Source organism: Plectropomus leopardus, chromosome 13 (genome assembly GCF_026936395.1).
Source record: "Plectropomus leopardus strain MGB_pleo_1.0 chromosome 13, ASM2693639v1, whole genome shotgun sequence".
Taxonomy (NCBI): Eukaryota; Metazoa; Chordata; class Actinopteri; order Perciformes; family Serranidae; genus Plectropomus; species Plectropomus leopardus.
The window spans coordinates 9994341-10015178 of NC_142188.1; the positions used below are offsets into that span (position 1 = coordinate 9994341).

The 20838-nt window shown below is 40.6% G+C and overlaps 3 protein-coding genes across 11 annotated transcripts in view; 1 reads left to right on the forward strand and 2 right to left on the reverse strand.

Annotated features, from left to right (window-relative positions):
* The window catches only part of camkmt (calmodulin-lysine N-methyltransferase), a 178901-nt gene extending 178159 nt beyond the window's left edge, over positions 1-742 (reverse strand). For 8 of the 9 annotated variants that reach the window (XM_088086629.1, XM_088086628.1, XM_042501695.2 and 5 more), the window contains exon 1: positions 554-741. In XM_088086629.1, the coding sequence (XP_087942755.1) occupies positions 554-573 (20 nt within the window). In that variant the 5' untranslated portion in view covers positions 574-741. Of the gene's footprint in view, positions 1-553 lie in introns of all 9 variants that reach the window. The other variant, XM_042501696.2, reaches the window with a different exon arrangement.
* On the forward strand, positions 119-10772 carry prepl (prolyl endopeptidase like). The gene is made up of 15 exons (XM_042501693.2): positions 119-510; positions 1317-1445; positions 1790-1856; positions 2149-2329; positions 2664-2752; positions 2843-2969; positions 3047-3263; positions 3941-4132; positions 4592-4804; positions 5525-5700; positions 6313-6529; positions 6971-7120; positions 7831-7957; positions 9532-9620; positions 10155-10772. The coding sequence occupies exons 1-15, from the start codon at positions 379-381 to the stop codon at positions 10230-10232; spliced, it is 2184 nt and encodes a 727-aa protein (XP_042357627.2). The 5' UTR covers positions 119-378; the 3' UTR covers positions 10233-10772.
* On the reverse strand, positions 10298-20770 carry slc3a1 (solute carrier family 3 member 1). The gene is made up of 10 exons (XM_042501694.2): positions 20204-20770; positions 18651-18830; positions 18377-18522; positions 17153-17278; positions 16181-16300; positions 13579-13703; positions 12973-13174; positions 12259-12441; positions 11663-11788; positions 10298-10848 (listed from the first exon to the last, which is right to left on the reverse strand). Exons 1-10 carry the CDS (start codon positions 20616-20618, stop codon positions 10417-10419), a joined length of 2055 nt encoding a protein of 684 aa, XP_042357628.1. The 5' UTR covers positions 20619-20770; the 3' UTR covers positions 10298-10416.
* Positions 20771-20838: the final 68 nt, after the last annotated feature.

A 20838-nucleotide genomic window follows, 5' to 3' on the forward strand; every position in this document is an offset into this window, starting at 1 on the left:
TACACTTTTGGCGTTTGAGACATACCAATAGATTGTCGAAAAGACGATGTCCGATTGTCAGTTACAAACTGGCACTGCGCATGTCTGAAGTTGATTGTTTTAGTCTGACGTTGCTCGCTACGTCATCAACAGCGGGCTTTGTTTAGGAAATAATGCACGTGTAGTGAATTTGCTGCTGTCAACGGACAGATGGTTGATTTAATTACCTAAATAATATAATTTTTCATGTTTAAATACAATGATTATTTTTCACATAAAAAATAAGCGCTTGTAACGGACTTTAACTTACCCGATTGTGGCAGTTAGCTACTTAAAACCACTATTACCGCTATTATATGTTAATATAGCTGAATAACAGTTTGATAATTAATCTCCGCGATGGCAGTGCTCTCCTCTCTGCTGTCTTCATCTGCTCGTCTCCTCGCACTGTCTCGGTTACGGTTTTGGGAGCTTGCCGGTCTCAAACGGATAACATGGCTCTCCCTGTCCGTCCATCGTTGTTACACGTCGGTAAGGGTGTTCAGTTAACGTTAAAGATGCTGTTTTTACTCACCTCAGGCTCTGGTGTGACATTACTGACTGTTAAACTATCGCGTCGATAACGTCAGGTCCATCTATTATTCAAAAACGGTGTCTTTTCACCAGGCTGACAAAACTGCGCTTGTACGGAGTCACAGATAAGGGCACAGGGCTGAAACTGAGCCCGTTTGGCTGAGACTCACTGCACTCACACGGAAATGAGCTGCAGGAAACGGACACACAAACACCTGTGTAACTGTATAACTAATGCTTTAAGTTTTTGTTTTATTTCCAGTAATTATTCCCCCAAAACTCAAACTAAGTCTTAGACACAACATCTGGACCTAAACTAACGTGCAGTTTATCACAATGTGCAATTATTTTATCTTTTCATTATTATTTATTTATTTATTTTTACTGTTGTTTTGCATCTTTTTGCTCTATCTCTATTTTTGCTCAAGTGTCTTTGAGTTTCTTGAAAAGTGCTCAATACATAAAATGTATTGCTATTATTATTATAATTATTATTATTATTATTAGAAGCTAACAATAAAGCCAAACTAAGGCTTGGAAAAAAATGAAGGAGTTCATCAAGTTGAGCAAAAAAAGTATTCAAAAAAAGCCAGATGATAATGTGAAATAGATGAAAGATGAAAATAGATGAAATGAGATAAAAGACAGGACTTGCACAGGATGCAAGAAAGTTTTATTCGAACAGCAATGGCCTTTGCAATTGCAAGCTTGTAGTTACAGTATAATAAAGTCTTTCCATTATTTATAAAGTTGTTTGATTTCAGGACACTTCAATCTCTTCAGTTGATCATCTCAGCTCTGGAATTGAGAGGTACAAGGACCTGCAGAAGTATTTCTACAAGAGACTGAAGGCAACGTACCGCAGGTTCTCCAACATACCTGATTACTCAGTGGTGAGGCCTGCCTTCTGCTTTGGGTTTGAACAATGTTGTCATGATTTTGAATGTTACCTCAGTGGGGCTGGTAGATAAAAGATGTCAAAAAGAACATAAATAAACAGTTACATTTTAGTCCCCTGCCAACCTGATGCATGAGAACAGCAATCTAATTATAATCCTTTATATCATGACTTATTTCCTAGTAGTTAGGACACTAATATTAACAGTGTATGCATTTCTGTGTGAGATAAGTAGGTTTTTTAAGACCTAAATTACACTAATCAGCAGTTGCTTACGAGGTATTTGTGAAATTCCAAATAATGTTTTACAGCTCAGTGTAATGGCTGTTGTTTCTACAGGTCTGCGGACATCACCATGTGTATTTCATCGAAGGTGACGGCATCTACAGAATGGACCAGAGACAGAGTAAGCAGAAAACATGAATGCAGCCTGCCTTCTTAAGTGAACAGCTCTTTACAGCCGGAAACTTCTCATTAACGATGATATTGCATTCCAAAAACTTGACAACACATCCATAAACAATGAATTATTAAAAAAAAGTTAAATGGGACTGGAAGCAAATCAAAAAGAAGATTACAGAAGTTAAATTGCAGCACCTTTTTATAACCCTATTCCCATATCGCATCTGTAACTTTTTATGCACTCCATTATTAAGAACACTTCTGTGAATGACTCAGTTTCCTCTCCTCGTTTGTAGGCGAGCCGGAGCCAGAGCAGGTGCTAAATCTGGGACAAGTCCCTGGACAGGAAGAGAAGACAGAACTTGTTAATGAAGAGAGGAAGCAGAGGTTTCAGTGGATTGTCCAGAGAATACGTCTGTCCCCACAAGAAAAGCATCTCGCTGCAACACTAAAAACGACTCTCAGCGAAGAGCCAAGGTCAAATACACATACACACAAAATACCTTGAGTACGCTCAAGCAGTGGTTCTAAACTGGTGGGTCGCGGCCCACAAGTGGGCCATTCTGAATGGACCTATGTGACTCGATTTTTGCACTTTAGTCAAGGAATATGTTTCATGTTATTATGGTCTACACTGACGATTTGTATACATTTTATGAAATAAAATTGAAAATGTGGCAGTTTATCCTATGTGTGGACTTTGAACTAATGACTAAGAACTAAATCTGGACCCCATGATTACACCAGTCGAGAACTACTGAGCTAGACTGTTAGTTACTGCATGAAAAAATTGATGATTGTGCCCATTCAGGTGTGTGGTTGTGAAGCTCGGGAGGAGAAACTCCCCTCTTCTGGATCCCCCACACGTCATAATGACACTGGACAAAGTCTTAAGCTTTGGTAAGTTTCTATATTCTGCACTTGAGGCAGCAGTACACTGACTAAAACTGAAGGCTGTTTTTGTGTATGTGTGTGTCTGTGCGGGTGAAGAGTGGGCTACAGATGAGGTCCTGTTTTACACGACTCTGGAGGGTCTGCGCTGCAGCAGAGTGTTTCGTCTGGACCTGACCTCCAGCGGAAGCCGGGTAACTTCTGTGTATGAGGAAACACATCCTGAGTAAGTGTAAGTGATGTCACATCTAAGCTGTTTCTGCTCCCACGCCATCTATAATTGATACACCGACATCTCCTCAGTGTGTTTGTAGAGGTTGCCCTTTCCAGAGACCGACAGATAGTGAGCATCAACTGCAACAGCAGGAGCAGTTCAGAGGTGCTGCTGATTGATGGAACAACTTCCCATTTAGAGCCTTTACTGGTTCAGCCACGTCAGCTGGACCTCCTGTACCACGTGGAGCACTGGAGACGGAGTCTGATTATACTGGCTAATACTGGACCTGGACAAGAATATCAGGTAGAATATCAGGAGTTTGTGCAGTACACCGATAAACACACACTGTTTATAGGGCACATACATTTCACAGGAATACAACATGGAAACTGTCTCAGGGGTTTTTTTTTAAAGGTTTACTTCGGCACTGTTTAACCCTTTGAAACCCAGAGCAACATCACTTTTCTTGTACTGCTTTCAGATGCCTTTCACAAGTATTTAACCCCTTGAAGCTTGAGCAATTAGTGCAATTTATTTCAAAAACATGGGGAAAAGGCAATGAGTTACTTGATAAGAAATGTTTCACGAAGTGAAACAAATGAGTATTTGAAGAAAAAAAATGTTTAAAAGGTAGGGAAAAATGTCTGTAGAAAAAGAGAGAAAAAGCTAGGGAAAACCATGTTTATCATAAGAACATTTAAAATTATGTTACAAAATTACTATAGTTTTTAAAGCATTTTTACAGGTCATTTCCTTGTTTGTTTTTGTTTCTTCGTTACAAATTTCAAAGTAATTTTTTTGGTACTTTTTATACATTTCTTGCTCATTTTTGGGTCATCTCCGCTGTCATTGCTCAATGCCTTTTCCCATTTTTAAAAAACAAAATCAAGCCAATTTTCGCAGATTTCAAAGGGTTAATGTGTCCAATTTAACATGGTTATGAATATTTCATGCTTTAATTTTAAAATTCAAAAAACTAGGTGGTACAGGCTTCTCTCTCAGAGCCATCCATGGTCTCCTGGGTGCCTTTGTTTACCCCCGGCTCTGACACTGTACTCAAAGACATGGACGTTGTCGGAGACCACATTGTTTTGGTTGCGAGAACGCCAGCCGGTGAGCTCGCCCTGATCGTGGTCCCACTGACCGATCCGAAGGAGGCATACGCTGTACAGGTCAGTGTGACCCAAAACTCAATTTCAATTTTTTCTTTCTTTGCATATCTTACTTCCCTGTTGGCGTGCCTGCTATTAGTCATATAACTTGCTTCTGTACTATTTTGCTTACTCTTGGTCCTGTTTTTCTGTTACATTGCTGATTTTTTTAGATGAATGGTCTCTGATGTCCCGGAGGGTGATTTGTTTTACATATTCCACACAGAAAAAGAAAGATATTTACAATGCATCAAATATAAACTGGGTCATAGAGATGTATTTCATGTCACATTGACAGTGACCAAAATTATCACAGCTTTAAGTAATTATAATAATAATATAAATATAATTAGTAATAGTAAAACTAACCATCAGGAATTTTATAGCGCTTTATCATGAAACCAGTCACATCTCCACATATACATATCTTTCTGTGTATGTATGCATTGATATTGACATTGATATTTCTACACTCCACAGCTCCCCTGCTGGGCCTGTTCCATCCAAACCAAGACACCAGGTCTGGCAGACCAACGCAGTGTGTTTGAGTTCTTGATTTCATCTCCAGTCCGCCCCCCGATGCCGTACTGTCTGTACCCTGCAGACGGGCTGCTTTTATCAGGCACTAAAGATGGCTCCCCCCCAGAGATGCAGGGCGGTTACACCACCACCCGCTTAGAGGCCTGCAGCCAGGTGAGAACACATGACATATAAGAAGCATGCAGGCACCGTGAAACTGTATCAGCAGGGAGGTGAGCAGTTTGTATTAAGACTCAAGTGTCCACTGATGAAGCTCTTAGGGTAACTAGCCATAAGAGACAGAGACACTCTGTCATGCCACCCCTAACACAGAAGGGCAGGTGATGACATTTGCAAGACAAATTTCTAAGACTTGTTTCAAGGTTATTTAATCCTTTGAAACCTGGATCATCATCACGTCTCTTGTGCTGCTTTCAGATGCCTTTCACAAGTATTTATACCTTCGAACCCTGTGCGAATTGATTCAGTTTCTTTAAAAAAAAAAAAAATGACAATGAGCAACTTTGAAATGTGCCACCTATTTCAAGAAATAAGTAAATTTAGAAAATTATTTTTAACAAGAAATGACCCAAAGATTAGCAAGAAATAGTAAAAAAAAAGTCTAAGAAAATTACCCAAAAATTAGCAAAAAGAAAAAGAGAGTAAAACAAACAAACAAGGAAATGACCTTAACAAAGGGCTTTAAAATTGATTTTAAATGACATGATTTTAAATATGCAATTGTAAAAATTATAAATATAGTTTACTTGCCATTTCCCCTAGTTTTTTAAGCTGCTCATTACCTGCTTTCCATGATTTTGAAAGAAGTGAAGCCAGTTTGCTGAGGTTTAAAGGGTTAATACTCTGTAACGTCTCTCTGCCTCTCCTCTGTAGGATGGTTCCTCGGTGCCGGTGACTCTGTTTCATTCAGTTTCTATGGAGGGTTTGAAACAGGCGCCGCTGCTGGTCCATGTGTACGGAGCTTACGGCAGAGACCTAAACATGGAGTTCTGCCCGGAGAAAAGGCTGCTGCTGGAGCAGGGCTGGGCTCTGGCCTACTGCCACATCAGGTAGCACATCATCTCTCCAGTACCTGAAAAACCAACCTGATTGGCTGAGTGTATCTGTGTTTTCATTTAATTTGTATTGATGTTGTGAGGCTTGATATTCAGGGTTCCCAGGGTCATTGAAAACCTGGAAAATTCATGGAATCTCACAGTCATGTTTCCCAGGCATGGAAAAGTCATAAAATTAGTAAAAATCAATTAAAGTTTTGGAAAAGTCATTAAATGTAATGACACGTGATGAAATTAAACACGTAATATAACATAACGGCAAGTTTATTTTCTGTAGCTGTTGACTTAATTTAGCTCAAACATACATCAGTGTGCAACAACTTTGTGTTCACTATCACCTACATTTCTTCATCTTCTCCCCGCATGCCGTCTTTCCCTAAACTGACATTATGTGTGAAAACAGTTTGATTCTGATGTTTGAAAAGTGCTGGACAGGAAGGGAAAGCAACATTATTATGGGTCTTTGAAAAGTCATGGAAAAGTTTTGAAATTTTTCCCATGAAAATATATGGGAACCCTGGATATTGCTGGAAAATGTCTGTGAGATGAAGTCTGGAATTCAAACTTGTGTGTTGAAGTGTGTCTGTGTTCTTTACCTTTTCTTAGAGGCGGAGGGGAGCGGGGTCTGTCCTGGCAAAGACAAGCTCGCGTGGAGGGGAAGCAGAGAGGAGTGGAGGACCTCAGAGCATGTCTCCATCACCTTTTCTCTTCAGGAGTCTCCTCTCCGTCACTCACGGCAGTGACAGCCTGCAGTGCTGGAGCTGTGCCAGTGGGAGCGCTGTGCAACACACACCCACACATGATGCGGGCCGTCACCCTGCAGGTAAGAGGTTAAATCATTAGAGATTTGTGTGTTTATGTGAAGAGAGTGTGTAGCTTTTAGTGTTGTTCTATGTACAAATATAACAGAACAGGCTTTCTTCAACATGTAAGGGTTAAATATAGAGTAAAACACAGTCTCTCTCTGCATTACACCACAGTGAACACACAAAAAAATTGCACAGAATAATGTTTGAGCCTGTATTTCTGATTAATTTATGTCACAGTTTTTAGGGTTTGTCTTAGTATTTTTTTTTATTGGTATTCATATTTAACATTTTGATTAGCGCTGGGACACTTTAATTGTTTCATCTTTTAGTCATGTTTAATCCCCTATGTTGTCTGTGGTGACAGCTATATTATATGGATGCCAAACCAAATCTACCTACCGGTACAAATAAAGTAACCTGAACCTATCCAATGCCATCTCTTTTCCTGTTTTTAGGCTCCTTTCCTGGATGTGTTGGGAACGATGGAGGATCCCCGTCTGCCTCTGACGTTAGAGGATAGAGAAGAATGGGGGGACCCTGTAGAAAACCCAAAACACAGACTCACCATCTCCTCCTACTGTCCCCTTCACAACATTACCCCTCAGGTATGGAGAGGAAGACTGGAACGAAAACAAAGTTGCTGCAATTTTTGTGCACTGGCTTTAGAAAATGCATTTTGTCATGTGAATTTCCAAGTATTTTTGCTGAGATTTAATTGTGAGATTCAACTGGATTTGTAGGATATTATAAATACTACTACTACTAGTTTTACTCTTATTTTTTCCTGCAGTGTAAATTGACCTGATCAGATTATGTTGAGCTTGCATCTTAATTTCCCATGGCCCACTGTTTGGTCCAGAACCAGTGTTTGAATAACATCGGCTTTACTGGTGGTTTTTGGGCTTTCTCTGAAACAAAGGATCCTTTGTTCTTTCCTCCATAAGAAGCTCTGCTTGTTTTTTTCCCACTTATTGCTGATCTATACTAGAAAAAATAACTGAAAGCCAATGGGAAATGGTTTATTTTGAACTTTTAATGCAGTAGAAATGTGAGCCTAAGGGGAGTAAGAGTCATAACAGTAACTATTCTAATTGTAGATTTCACTTTTCACCATCGTTATCTCCTCAACTGTAGTTTTAATTAATTATTCAGGTCTCAGTTACATCTAACAAACAAAAGCAAAAGCAATGTGGGTGGCCTTTTGGTATGAAATGCGTTATATAAAAAAATTTGCCTTGCCTAATAATTAATACATTTTGCAGTGTAAAGTACTGTAGGTTAACCATCTTTGTGTGTGTGTGTGTGTGTGTGTTAGTGCTACCCATCGGTTCTGCTGACGGCCTACAGCGGTGATGCCAGGGTTCCTCTGTCAGGTGTCCTCAAATACGCCAAGCAGCTAAAAAACGCCATCCATGCACATTTCACCATGAAGCCAAAGTCAGGTGCGTGCACACATGAACTCTCACACATGCCGTCACAACAGCTTAGTCACTTGTTGATCACTTAGATAAGGGGTGTCGAGACTTTTTTGAGCGGGGACCAGATTAGATATGTGAAAACACCTGAGGGCCAGCTACGTCTGGGATCAAATGGGTTATTAAAGAAAAAAAATTACAAACAAAATGTATTCAACTTTTCACTGCTCCAAAAAGTGTCAGTCCTCACTGTTGATGCTTCTTTGCGGCGGCCTTGTTGTTTATCTCTGATGAGGAAAACACATTAGTTCCTCTTTGGTGCATTTCTACAAACTGATGATACTCCTGCCATTGCAAGGTGAAAGGAAAAAGTGATCTTGATTGATTGATCAGTATTGTGTGGCAAGCCATCTATAGTATATTTTGAAAGACAAACCAAGGGCCATTTATAATCAGTTCAGGGGCCACAATTGGCCCCCCAGGCTGGACATGACTGATTTATATGCATATTGTGTACAGCCATGCCTGCTTTTGTACAGCTGTGTGTGTGTGTGTGTGTGTGTGTGTGTGTGTGTGTGTGTGTGTGTGTGTGTGTGTGTGTGTCTGTGTGTTGTTCGTTTTAGGTGTAGTTTCTGCATCATCAGAGGTTTTAATAGCTCGGGGTCGGCTCCCAGTAGTAGTGTCAGTGTGCATGTCTGGAGAGGCAGCAGTATGGCTGTCTGTCTGGGGATGCTGCTAACAGCATTTGAAGTTCATGACCAAAGTATAGCATAGGTCACCTTGTAGTATAGTGTGTGTGTGTGTGTGTGTGTGTGTGTGTGTGTGTGTGTGTGTGTGTGTGTCAGCTAATTGCTCTCATTTCCCCCTAGACAGGCTCTTTCTCCCTCTCACTTATAATCTGCCTCCACCACACTGGTGGTACTCCTCTTTACACCTCTCTCTCTCTCTCTCTCTCTCTCTCTCTCTCTCTCTCTCTCTCTCTCTCTCTCTCTCTCTCTCTCTCTCTCTCTCTCTCTCTCTCTCTCTCTCTCTCTCTCTCTCTCTCTCTCGTTCGCTCGTGTAGTTTCAGATGCACACATTATCTCTCTCTTTCACCCTCTCTCACTTTTCTGTTGTTCATACACACATGCAGCAGGCAGCTTAAGGGTCTGTGTGTATATGTCTCCCTAATCTGTCTCTCTCTGTTCTCCGGAGTCTTTGATAAAGTGCTGATGGCAGAGACACATGCAGGCGGGTGGGCAGGCCCATTAGCATGGTAAAGAGATAGTGTATCAGAGCAAGAGATTAGACGCCACAGACTGGGAGCTGTCAAGGTCAAGACCGCACTTGTGAAACAGCCCGTGCCACAGAGACGGGGAGGGAGGGGGGATAATATGGAGGGGTTTGAGGAGAGGGAGGGCGATATCAGATGGGAGCACAAATGAATGAAAGGAAAGCAAAGACTGAGTCAGGAGAGAGAGGGAGAAGATTTGGGGCAACTGGACAGAGGGAGAGGGGGAGCGGAGAAAGTGGGAAGACAGTAAAATTAAAAGAGGAAGTTTTTAACTTGAGAGATTTTCATTCCATTTTGCCTCTGACTTTTGTTTTCTTCTTTTTTTTAGAAAATGAACCAACACCAAACACAGTTCTCAATATCCAGCCTGGATCAAACCACCTCGGACCAGAGGACTTTGAGCTGATGCTGGACGAGGTAACACACTCTCCTGAAAGACTGGAGAGGTCTTAAAGGGATTTTTAACGTCGGAAAAGACTTTTTTGCCCAAAAGCCGAGCTTTTTTAAATGTGTGCATTCAAATGCATCTACAAATAAGACTAATTAGAAGCAGTTCTGTTTGATTCATTTTTCTAAATAAGTAATTTGCACAGTTTGGGTGTGTATGCAGTTTTCAGTCAGTTTACCCAGATCACACACGCTCAATAAATCCTTTTTATCTTTAGAGGTAATTAGCCATGTGGATAAAAGTTTGTTTTTATTTTGTTTTTATTTTATTTTGAATTTCTATTCTACATACCACCTAGGTTTCTTATGATAGAACTAATGCATTGGATTTATTGGTAATAAACAGCTGTTGAATCCAAGATGCACACGATTTATCTTTCTTTGTCATCTTTTGCATTTTGAATTTATCTCAACTCCTTTGTCACATTAGAAAAACTATTATTAGTTTTGTCAGTTGAGTAACAGACTGACAAATGTGCCCTCTGTCTTTTCTCCCTGACGCAGGAAGCCCTCACGTTAGCGTTCCTGTACACAGAGCTGGGCCTGGACCCTCCTCGGCCTCCACGCAGAAGGAAGAGATAACACCGAACATCTACCATTTCGACCATGACAACACCAGTGGAAGAGAAGATAACATCAACTGTGAATACATCTGCAATGGTCCTCTTTATTATGACACAAATTCCTGAAAGGAGACACCAAAGACAAATCTTGATGATTTGATTGCTGCTGTGAAACTGCAATATTAAATGCCACTGTCTACTCATTAGCATTTATAAAGTATGTCCATGGCACTTAGATAGCAGGCTTTCTCAGAGACGTAGCACTGTTCAGGGTGGTTGGGGTTAAAGCGAGTGTGGGTGGAGTACTGAATCAGCAAGCCCTCTCCTGCCTCTGTCTGGATACGAGACTTTTGCAACACCTTACCGTCGTTGACTCGGTTTGTGCTCATCAGCACCTTCAGCTCATCTGGTAACTCCTGAACAGAGGACAGATCTGTGATGGCAGATTCTTTACCAAAGTTCAGCACCACTAGGAAAGCTCGGGCAAGCCCGTCCAGCTCTCTGAGGTAAGAGAAGACGGTGGCATCAGCGTGGACGTAGCAGAACCACCCGCGGTGGAGGGGGAGCTCGGACTGACGCAGGGTGTTCAGGAAACGGTACTGAGCCAAAATGGAGCTTTTGTCTTTCTTCTGCACCTAAAAGGGGATAAAAGACGTAAACTAAGAAACTTACAACAGATGTTTCTTCAGAGTTCAGGGTTCCTGCACAATTTCATGGACAAAATTTAAAAATTTTTACATTACTTTTCAAGGACTCATAATAAAGTTTCCATTTTGGAAAAGCATGCTCCTCACTTTGCGCTTATTGGTCTGCTTACTTTTCTACACACACACTCTCTGCCACTGTACGTCAGATATACACGTAACTTCTCTGAAAGAGGAAGTCTTGGCTGGTATTGGTCATGGAAATTGAGAACTGTGCAAGTTTTAAGATAGATAAATAGATACTTCACTAATTCTTCACAGGAAATTATATTTGTTAGGGTAGTTCATTCACAGCTTACCATACAACATAAAAGCACTTCTGTAATTATCTATAGGAAAAAAATAAATAAATAAATACTAAAAAATATGCACTTCCAAAAAATCTCCAATAACAATACATACTATGTAGTGTGTAATTTGTATCAAGCAGCAGCACAATGTTGATTCTGAAAAAATTTATCGCGCTGCCCTTAGCTGACACATATTTGAGCTGCAATATGTCGAAAGCTAACTTACAGAAAATACATTTGTGGAAGAGATTATTAGATGTAATTATGTCAAAGTTTTTCTCCCGAAAGTTTCCTGCAACAATTAAACACAGTTCTCTGACTTTTCAAAAACAATGATTTTTACTAATGCCATGACTTTTCAGGCCTGGAAAATTAGATGATTTTCAATGGCATTTCCAGGTTTTCCAGGACTGTGGGAACCCTGAGAGTTGAACAGTATTGAAAGAGTTCTGTACCTCCACATTGACGCTCCTGTAGTCGGGGTGTACAGGCAGCCAGGTGATGTTGGTTTTGTTGTTAAAGCTGGCGTTCATGTCACCGCTCCACTGCATTGGAGAGCGCTGAGGGTCCCGACTGGCGCTCTGCAGCGAGAGGACAGGAATCATGTTACTATTTCAGTTTCCTCTGACAACAAACAGTTTGACAGTGAATGTTTATAGACACAATTTCATGTGCACTCTGTCGCCAGTTTATGAGGTACAAGGTAAAACTAACGCATTCTCAAATACAACAAACATGCAATAAATCTTAACATGAAGGTTAAATTGCTTAGTTTTTTCAATGTTGTGTTTTTACCATGTTATGATGTTCCGATGTTTTAATGTTACTATTACCATGACCTGGATGACTGAGAATCTTCAGCAGCAATTTTTTAAATGGCATACAGATTGCCGATTTTACTTCATGGCCTTTTTACAGGTTGTATTTTGTGGTGCATCTGAGGACATTTATGCTACTATTTATAGCCTAAACACTGCACATTTTTTGCACTGACTGCATTTAGCAGAGATGCTCCAATGAGTACGTTTTTGTGTGTGTTCACAGTACTGACTGCATTGTATTTGCCAGCAGGGTCCTGTATCTGACTGTCCGTGACATTAATGTTCTCCATGCCGATCTCCTCGCCGTAGTAGGTGGTGGCCGTGCCTGGGAGGGTCAGCAGCAGCATGTTGATCACACGACTGTAGATCTGACCAGCACTGGAGGCAATCCGAGGCTTGTCATGGTTCCCAACCTGATAACAGTGGAGAAATACAAGAGCAGGTGGAGAGGTGGGTGAGATAAATGTAGAGGGAGACAGCAGGGTGAAATAGACGGGTAGGGAAAGAGACAGCCAATTTTAGAAAGTAAAGGATACAGGATAGATGACAATAAAGGACTGTACTTTATTGGAGGAGAAGGAGAGCTGGGTTGTTGACCCCTCCCCAAAGCTACAAACATTTTTTCCTTAAGTCTGACTGAGCACCTAGAGGAAAATGCATGAGCCTCTTAACTGTCAAACTTCATGTTTGAAAAACATAATGAGCCACTTTGCAAGAAAAGTTCATACAAACTGCAAAAAATTAGTAAAAGGTGAATTACCCGGGGGAGATTATTAGATGTATAAAAAAGGGGGGGAAATGTACCGAAAACTGTTTTTATATATTTAAGTTATGTTACAGAAAAAAAGAAATATAATTTCTAGGTTTTGTATGTGTTTTTTTTTTTTACTTTTTTTTCGGCTTATTTTCAATAAATTTTCTTGCAACTTTTGATTGTGACTCACCACCCAGTTGGGCCATTGTCCTTTGGGCATGTTGGCCATCCAGAGGTGGACCAGATGTTGAACCCACAGGCTGCTGGTGTTCTTAGGCAGGTCCAGCAGGTAAAAGTTAAAGGGGAAGTCACTTTCTTTAACGAGTGGGGTGCTGTAGTACATCATGGTCTTGTCCACCTCGTGGTAATCATACGACTCCGTCACCATGAACCTGGAGTGGAACAAGACTTAATAGTTAACTTCAGGACTGGTTTTAAGATTCATTGTCATAAGTTTTAAGGCTCTAAATGGTTTGACCCAAATTTATATTACTGAACCTCTGACTCCTGTGCTAGTGGTTCCTTGATGTCGGCTGGTTACTAGACTGGGCATTGTTGGGCTTTGAAATTTTCTGCCTGAGAAGATTAGGCTTTACAGGCCACTCAAGTTATAAACAAATGGTTTGACTCCACTGTGCAACACACAATGCACAGGACTGTAAAAATCAAGAATGCGTTAGAAATTAAACTCTGAATGAATTATTGAAGTTTTATGGCATCATCATCATCATAAATACTTAAGAAGGTGAAAGTATTATCAGTCCCAGTTATGTATATATTGTTATGACTGCCATACCTGTATCTGCCAGGCTCATGGCTGTACTCGTCCATCACTGCCCTCCATTCCCGCAGCAGGTCATGCAAACCCAGCTGACTGGTGGTGTAGTCATGGTGGAGGTCCCACTCTGAGGTTACAAACTCCTGGAGGGTTGGGGATATAAAAAAATATAAGAGAACGTAGCCCATGTGTTATAGCCAGGTTTTACATTTGCTTTAGGGTACGAGTGGTCCATTCATGGTAAATCTTCAGGCGTGAGATCATCATTTATATAGTGAATTAAGAGAGCCAAACATTGTTCTCCTCTGCCCATTGGGAGTTAGGAGAGCTTGGCTGTTAATGTGTTCCTTTGTCTGGCCAAAGCATGGGGTCCAGTCACAGAGCAGGTGGTTGGAAAAGAAAGAGAAACCAGATACAGAGAGAGAGAAGAGGCCAAATTATACAGACCCACAGGAGTGCTGCGTAAGGGATGTTCAGAGTTTTGTGCTCATTTTATTGACACTTGCTGGTCGTTGTAGTCTCAATAAAAAGGGCAAGAGGACAGTAAAAAGAAACATCAGCAGAAATTAGTCTTGTTAAAGGGAATGTTCACCCAAATGTCCAAAATACATATACAGGGGTGAATTGTCCCCATAAGTTATACCTACTTGGAAAATTTGACCTGCTGGGACCTGCTTAAAATCTGAGAGCTCTATAGGGGGACAGTGACATAATAATCCTACAAAATAACACCCAGTCCGTACGTCTTATTGCGTGGTAGAGTCAAACACAAAGACGGCCCTCAAACTCCACACAGAAAGCCATGAATCTATTCACAGACTTCATTACTAAAACAGCAGCTGCGCTAACCACTGAGCTCACGTGCCGCCACATGAGTGAAACATTCAACCAACTGCTAGTTAAGCACACCGGCATTGGTATGAGGTTAAAGCCAAAACTGGCACTAAAACAATAACAACACAGATAGCTTCTCAGGTATGATTGACTGAATCATGTTGAGGGTTGTGGTAAAATTCCCAACAATGCAATAAAAACACAGCTGTGACTCTTCATTGCAATGTTGTGGTTCGTGTTTTTGTAAATGCATGAAAATCTCTGTGTAGTGCCCAAACAGAGCCCCTCGTTCAACACTTTAAAGCACAGCTTGGCGTGGGTTATCATTCGGTCAATGCAGCTGTGAGGTTACCTCTCAGTCAGCAGTAAGTAGACGAGTCAGTCTCAGTATTACAGAGTTGTTCTTCGGTGGTAAGTAAATCCCAATGACTCGCTAATCCAACAAAATATGCCTCTTTTCTACTAATCTTTCCTCTGTGAGAAATAACTTCAGTCTCCATGGAACAAACTCTCTTTCTCAGTGAGCTTAACTCTGCATGAATCATGAACCCTTTGAATTCCAGTCAGAGTGTTTTCTCCTAACGGGCACAGGGTGAACCTGCCATTTAGGCGAGAGATAAATGATGAATGATACATCGTGTACAGTGCGAATGCTCCCACACAGCTGTTGATTATGTTTGTCCTCCCAGCTTCATTGGAAAGTACTGCTTCAGTGGAGCTGCTTCTGCCCACAGTGCCACTTTTATCCCTCACATCGTTTATATCTGGACTCTGACATGTCAAGCTTTATATAATTCGACAAAATAATACATAATGTAGTTGCATAACAACGTTACAACAAAGATTGTCAACTAAAACTGAGCCCTGAGCTTCTGAGCTCAAAATAGAAGAACTGTGAGAATGGATGTATTACTAAGCAGGCCTACCAGGCACGGGTCAAGGGGCCAAGACTGTCAACCCCCCCCCCCCAGTCTTCACCTCGAAAATGTAACTCAAATTGACTAGTATCGACCAGGAAGAGACTCAAAAAGACTACAAAGAGATGCACAGAAGCTTCAATGAGACGCAAAATGAATACAAGGAGGTCATATAAACCAATAAAAAAACAAAATGACCTTAAAAAACATAAAATGACCTCTACAGACACAAAATGACATTAAAGACACACGCAGTTACTGAAAAAAGACCTCAAAGAGACACAAAATGACCTAAAAAAAGAAGAAAATGAAATAAAGGGACACAAAACCCCAATGAGACGCAAAACCACAAAAAGATTCAGAGTGACTATATAGAGATGCAAAACAAGAAAAAGAAGATGCAAAAACACCTCAAATCTTTGTTCCTATGTAGGAGAGGTGATGGAGCCTTTTGCATATCTGTGCATATCTCATAGTGGCTGCAAGGTGAGAGTACAATAGAGTGGCAAACTGTTTGTGCACTTTACACCCCAAAATGTATCCAAAATATTAACTGAAACTGCAATGACTAAAGAATACTTCACCCTCAAATGTCTGTCACTGATATTAAATTTGACCGAAGCTGAAGCTTGGCCTCACACCGGGTTAAATGTGTCACATCTGCTCTATCATTTGATATGGATCAATTTCAGCTGGCAGATCAGACAGACATTACCATCTTTGGTGGACACGTTGAGTCAGTGTGAGGACAAACAGCTGCTAGAACTAAGCCAGGCAGACGTTCCTGCCGTCAGACGTAGCACCCATTAGAGTAAACAATGGTACAGTTGCTGAACGGAGGGTAAATGTTATGAGGAGCTAAAACTCACCGGTGGTTTATCTGGGTCCACCTGTGGTTCATCCCTCAAATGTGCGGCCTCCAGGAGGTGCTTCACTGCGTCAACGCGGAACCCGTCCACTCCCTTCCCCAGCCAGAAATGAATTAAATCCTAAAATAAAATGACAAATATGAAGTAATAAAAAAGTGTGTCTACATTATGATTGAGAATGTGGCAAAAAGTGCTGAGAACTAGAGCTGTGAATAAGCAAGAATCTGGTGGTACGATGCATCACAATACAGGGTTATGATTTGATATATTGCCATACTACTACGTACTTTTTCAATATAGCAAGGCCATACATTGCAATTTTTTTTTTAATTTCCGAAAAACTGTCAGTTATAGAGGTGCATCCTTTATGACTCTGCCTGTTTCATAGGCCTGTGTTTTTGTTTTTATGATAGTGTTGTTGTGTTTGTGGAAGAGTCAAACGGCTGATGACAGATTACAACATCAATGGATCTTTCGTAGTTGGGGGTTAAACACAACACAAAATGAATCACTTCCACTGATATTAAAATATTAATAAAAAAAGAAGTGTTTTTAAGAATCGATAAAGTATCACAAAACATTCAGATGCTCAACAGTATCGATATTTTCTTGCACCCCCACTGAGCACAAAAGCGGACTTGTTACTGTTAGTGACATTTGTGCACACATTCACAGTCTGTAATTCCTTATGTTGCACTTTGAGCAGCAGTTAAATGCACAAATTATTAGCTATTCAAAGTTAATGTGTAATCAGATGACTGTCACACATCACTGCAAAAGATAAGACAGGATTTTCGACACCTCTTAAATTGTTGGACATGAGAGAAGACAAAATAGATGAGGACAACACAACAAGATTTTAGGACGAGGTATGAGTCACCAAAAACCAAAAGCTTTTCGGAATGAGTCAGTAGATGAGGTAATGTATGTGAGGTGTGTGAGAAAGAGCAGTGTGCGGTCATGTAATCTCACAGTGATCTCTTTGCGGACATGTGGGTTTCTGAAGTTCAGGTCTGGTTGCTCCTTGAGGAACTGGTGCAGATAGCATTGTCCTCTAACGTCATCATAAGTCCATGATGAGTTTCCAAACACACTCACCTGTGAGAGAGGAGGAGGGAAACAGTGGAGAAGAGGATTAGGAAATGTAGATATTAAATGAACACTTCTGTCCCCAAATGAGTATTTGTATATCAGTCAATCACCCTTTGTTACGTTGAATTCATGAAGAAAACTATGTTTTTCTCGCATGCTTCCGCAGCAAAAACTGTGAAACGTCTTAATGAAATTAAGTCATAGAGGTCCACATTTAACAACAGCAAAACTCCATCAAAACATCTGTTTACAAACTCCCACACAACTCGTGCAGTATAATCCTCGTCTCATTTATCCAGCCATATGCTCAGTACTTCCCAAACATGAGCAGTTTGGCTAAAACTTTGCATTTAAAGCTGAACTGAGAGTGAAAATTATCTATGCTCTATTCAAAGTCAGACTCCACTGACAAAAACAGTAATTTTACCTCGCTGAGTAAAGCAGCTGCTGGTCCACCACTGCCTCAATCAGTTCATTTTTTTGTGTAATTATGTGACTTAGGTGTTTTAAAGGTTTAGTTTGCATTCACAAAAGTCACACAAACAAACTACCTACAAAAGCAGTCGTAGAGCAGCGGCCCCAATATTAAGTGAGGTAAAATTGCAATTTAGATTAATGGAGTCTAGACTTGAAGAGAGCATAGATAAGTTTCACTTTCTGGTCAGTTTCCTGTCAGACAGAGCTGTCTTTTTGGGAAGTACTGAGCACACAGCAAGATAAATGAGGTTTGGGTTATACTGAACTAGTTGTGTGAGCAATTGTAAACAAATGTTTTGATATAGATTTGCTGTTGTTAAACGTGGACCCCTATGACTCCAGTTCATCAATAATTTTCTTGATGAACTGGTTTTTGCATGCTTATTTCACCACTGAAGAATGTGAGAAAAACAATGCTTTCTTAAATTAATTGTAACACCGGGTGAGTACTTGATATACAAATTATCATTTGGGGGTGAAGTATTCCTTTAAGAAACTACCCATGTGATTACTGTTAAATTTTTTATGCTATATAACTTGTTTGGAAGTTCAAATACATCACACCTTACTATGAAGTGCAATGCATCAGTGCATCAGTGCATCAGTTCATTTAAAATCACTACCAACCCAGTTATTAGGCCTCGGGTTGTTTGCATCGCAGTCAGTCCAGATGTAGTAATCCTCGTAGTGAGGATCTCTACTCCGGCTCAAATTAAACCAGCGGTGTCTGTCGCTGGTATGATTGGGAATGAGATCCATGATCATCTTCAAACCTGGTGGAAACAGACAGAGACAGATTAGTATGAGTCAAACACACTGTTGCACTCTTCTACCCCTAAAAGAAGGTATGTGATGATCCACGATCAAATCTCTACATCCACAGGGAAAATTAAAAACACACCTTTGTTGTGCATTTCAGCCAGGAGCTCCTCAAAGTCCTTCATGGTTCCAAAGAGCGGGTCGATGGCCCGGAAATCTTCCACATCGTAGCCGAAGTCCCTCATGGGAGAGCGATAGAAGGGACTGATCCACACTGACTTGATGTTCAGATACTCAAAGTGATCCAGCTGGTCCTGAATTCCTGCCAGAGACCAGAGACACAACAACGGTGAATACTGGAGTACTTGGTCCCAATGACAAGGTCGAAGACAAATAAGAGAAAAACATGTATAAATATTGATGCTATCAACAGTAGAGTTAACGTATATTTGGTTTGTATGGTGCTATATATCAGACAAGTAAAAAACAATGTGGATAGAGTAATAATTACAGAGCTGTCTTTAAAAAGATTAAAACAACGTTAAGTGCTAATATATTATACGACTACAATATCACTTTACTATCACTTTTTTTATGGTTCTCAGTGCATTTTATTTTTTAATTTTAACCAGTATAATTTAAGCATTTGCATTAATTAGTGGTGTAAGTGGTAGTTGATGAGGTGTGTTTACTACTAGAGAAAGTGTGTATGCTCTCCCTAATATTCCACTGGCTTTTTGGCTAATAGCACAGAAAACTAGGTGGGTGTACCATGTGTACCTGTGTTTACCTTCCACTACATCACCGGTACCAATATTTCTAAAAGGGAACTATTATCCAAAATAAAAAATGTAAATGTTAAAACGCTGTAAATAAACTTTTTTGGTCCAGAAACAGGTTAATAACAACTTAATAAGGTGAATAAAGTGACTGCTGGAGGAGGATTTTCACAAGCTGGCAACCAAAAGGTCATTCCTAGTATATGCTTATAATCAATGTGGAAAGCATTGGTAAATGATTTTGTAACGAGTAAATGACTGAGGCTATTTATTTAACACCTGGATCAATATCAGTTTTCTTGTGCTGCATTGAAATGCCTTTTAGTCATATTAAAACCTCTGAAACTTAAGAAGATTTCTTTAATTCTTTCAAAAACGTGGAAAAACAAGATGAGCAACTTAGCAAGAAATGCCTGCAATTACCCTGTAAAAAATGTGTTAAAGGTGACAAGGAAATAATTTCAAAATTAGCTGGGGAGTGTTATCTAATATTTTAAAAAAAAAAAAAAAAAAAAAGGTAAAATGTCCACAAAACTGTATTTCTTGTAATTCTATATTTTAAAATTTTATAGAAAAAAAAAGATTTAATCTTATTTCAATTTTTAGCACTTTCTGGAGGTCATCTTCTTGTCTCGTTTGTTTTTGTAGTTTTTAAAATTATTTTTAAAAACTAATTTAATGCTTTTTTTAAAAAAGTGTTTTGCTGGAGTAAGATTTTCAAACAACCGGGTAACCCATAAATTACCAAAAGTTATTCCTATTAGATGCTTATAATTTATGCGTCAAGCATTCCTACCAAATGACTTTAATAAAGCCGTCAATAGAAAGAAATGTCAAGTTTGGTGAATACGGTTTAAATGACAGATCATAATGACCTCCAGTATCAGAGCACTCAGCGGGGTCTGGGGCATCTCACCTTTGAGGTCCCCAACTCCGTCTCCGTCTGAGTCCCTGAAGGACCGGGGGTAGACTTGGTATACCGGGGAGGCCTGCCACCAGTCGAGGCAGCGCGGCGACAGCACGATCACCGTGACGGTGAGCGCCACCAGCGCCAGAGTGCAGGCCACCGTCAGCCAGAACAGGATCTCCCGGGGCACTCGGTACCGGGCCTGGGATGAGTACAGCAGCAACACCTCCTTGGGCATCCCGGCGTACGGTTTGATCTGCGTGTACTCGTCCTCCGCCGCGTCCAGCTTCAGCGAAGTGGAGTCGTTTTTCTCCTCGGGGTCCGCGCTAACGGTGTCCGACCCGCCGCCGTCTGCGTCCTTATAGCCCGGGTTTCTGGTGCACTCCCCCAGCTCCATAACACCGGTGTCTCTTTTAAAACTCATCTGATCCGAGTTTAAAAGAAGAAATCACGAGAAAAAGCAGCTCTTCTTCTTCAGACACACAGACTGACTCAAAGAGCCAACATCAAGTAATCCAACTGCTCTGAGGGTCACAGTACACACACTCCTCTCTTCCTTATCTCTCACAAACACACGCGCGCGCGCACACACACACACGCACGCACGCACGCACACACAGCAGTGCCACCTGAGGAATGTGGGA

What these genes read in the sequence shown, in the direction of transcription:
- slc3a1 (XM_042501694.2), bottom strand. Translation starts at nt 20,618, where the DNA reads ATGAGTTTTAAAAGAGACACCGGTGTTATGGAGCTGGGGGAGTGCACC. An exon ending in CGGAGTTGGGGACCTCAAAG is followed by an intron (nt 18,831 to 20,203) that starts GTGAGATGCCCC and finishes GGTCTCTGGCAG; the next exon opens with GAATTCAGGACCAGCTGGAT. An exon ending in TGGACCCAGATAAACCACCG is followed by an intron (nt 13,704 to 16,180) that starts GTGAGTTTTAGC and finishes CCAACCCTCCAG; the next exon opens with GAGTTTGTAACCTCAGAGTG.
- prepl (XM_042501693.2), top strand. Translation starts at nt 379, where the DNA reads ATGGCAGTGCTCTCCTCTCTGCTGTCTTCATCTGCTCGTCTCCTCGCA. An exon ending in TATGAGGAAACACATCCTGA is followed by an intron (nt 2,970 to 3,046) that starts GTAAGTGTAAGT and finishes ACATCTCCTCAG; the next exon opens with TGTGTTTGTAGAGGTTGCCC. An exon ending in AGGAGGCATACGCTGTACAG is followed by an intron (nt 4,133 to 4,591) that starts GTCAGTGTGACC and finishes TACACTCCACAG; the next exon opens with CTCCCCTGCTGGGCCTGTTC.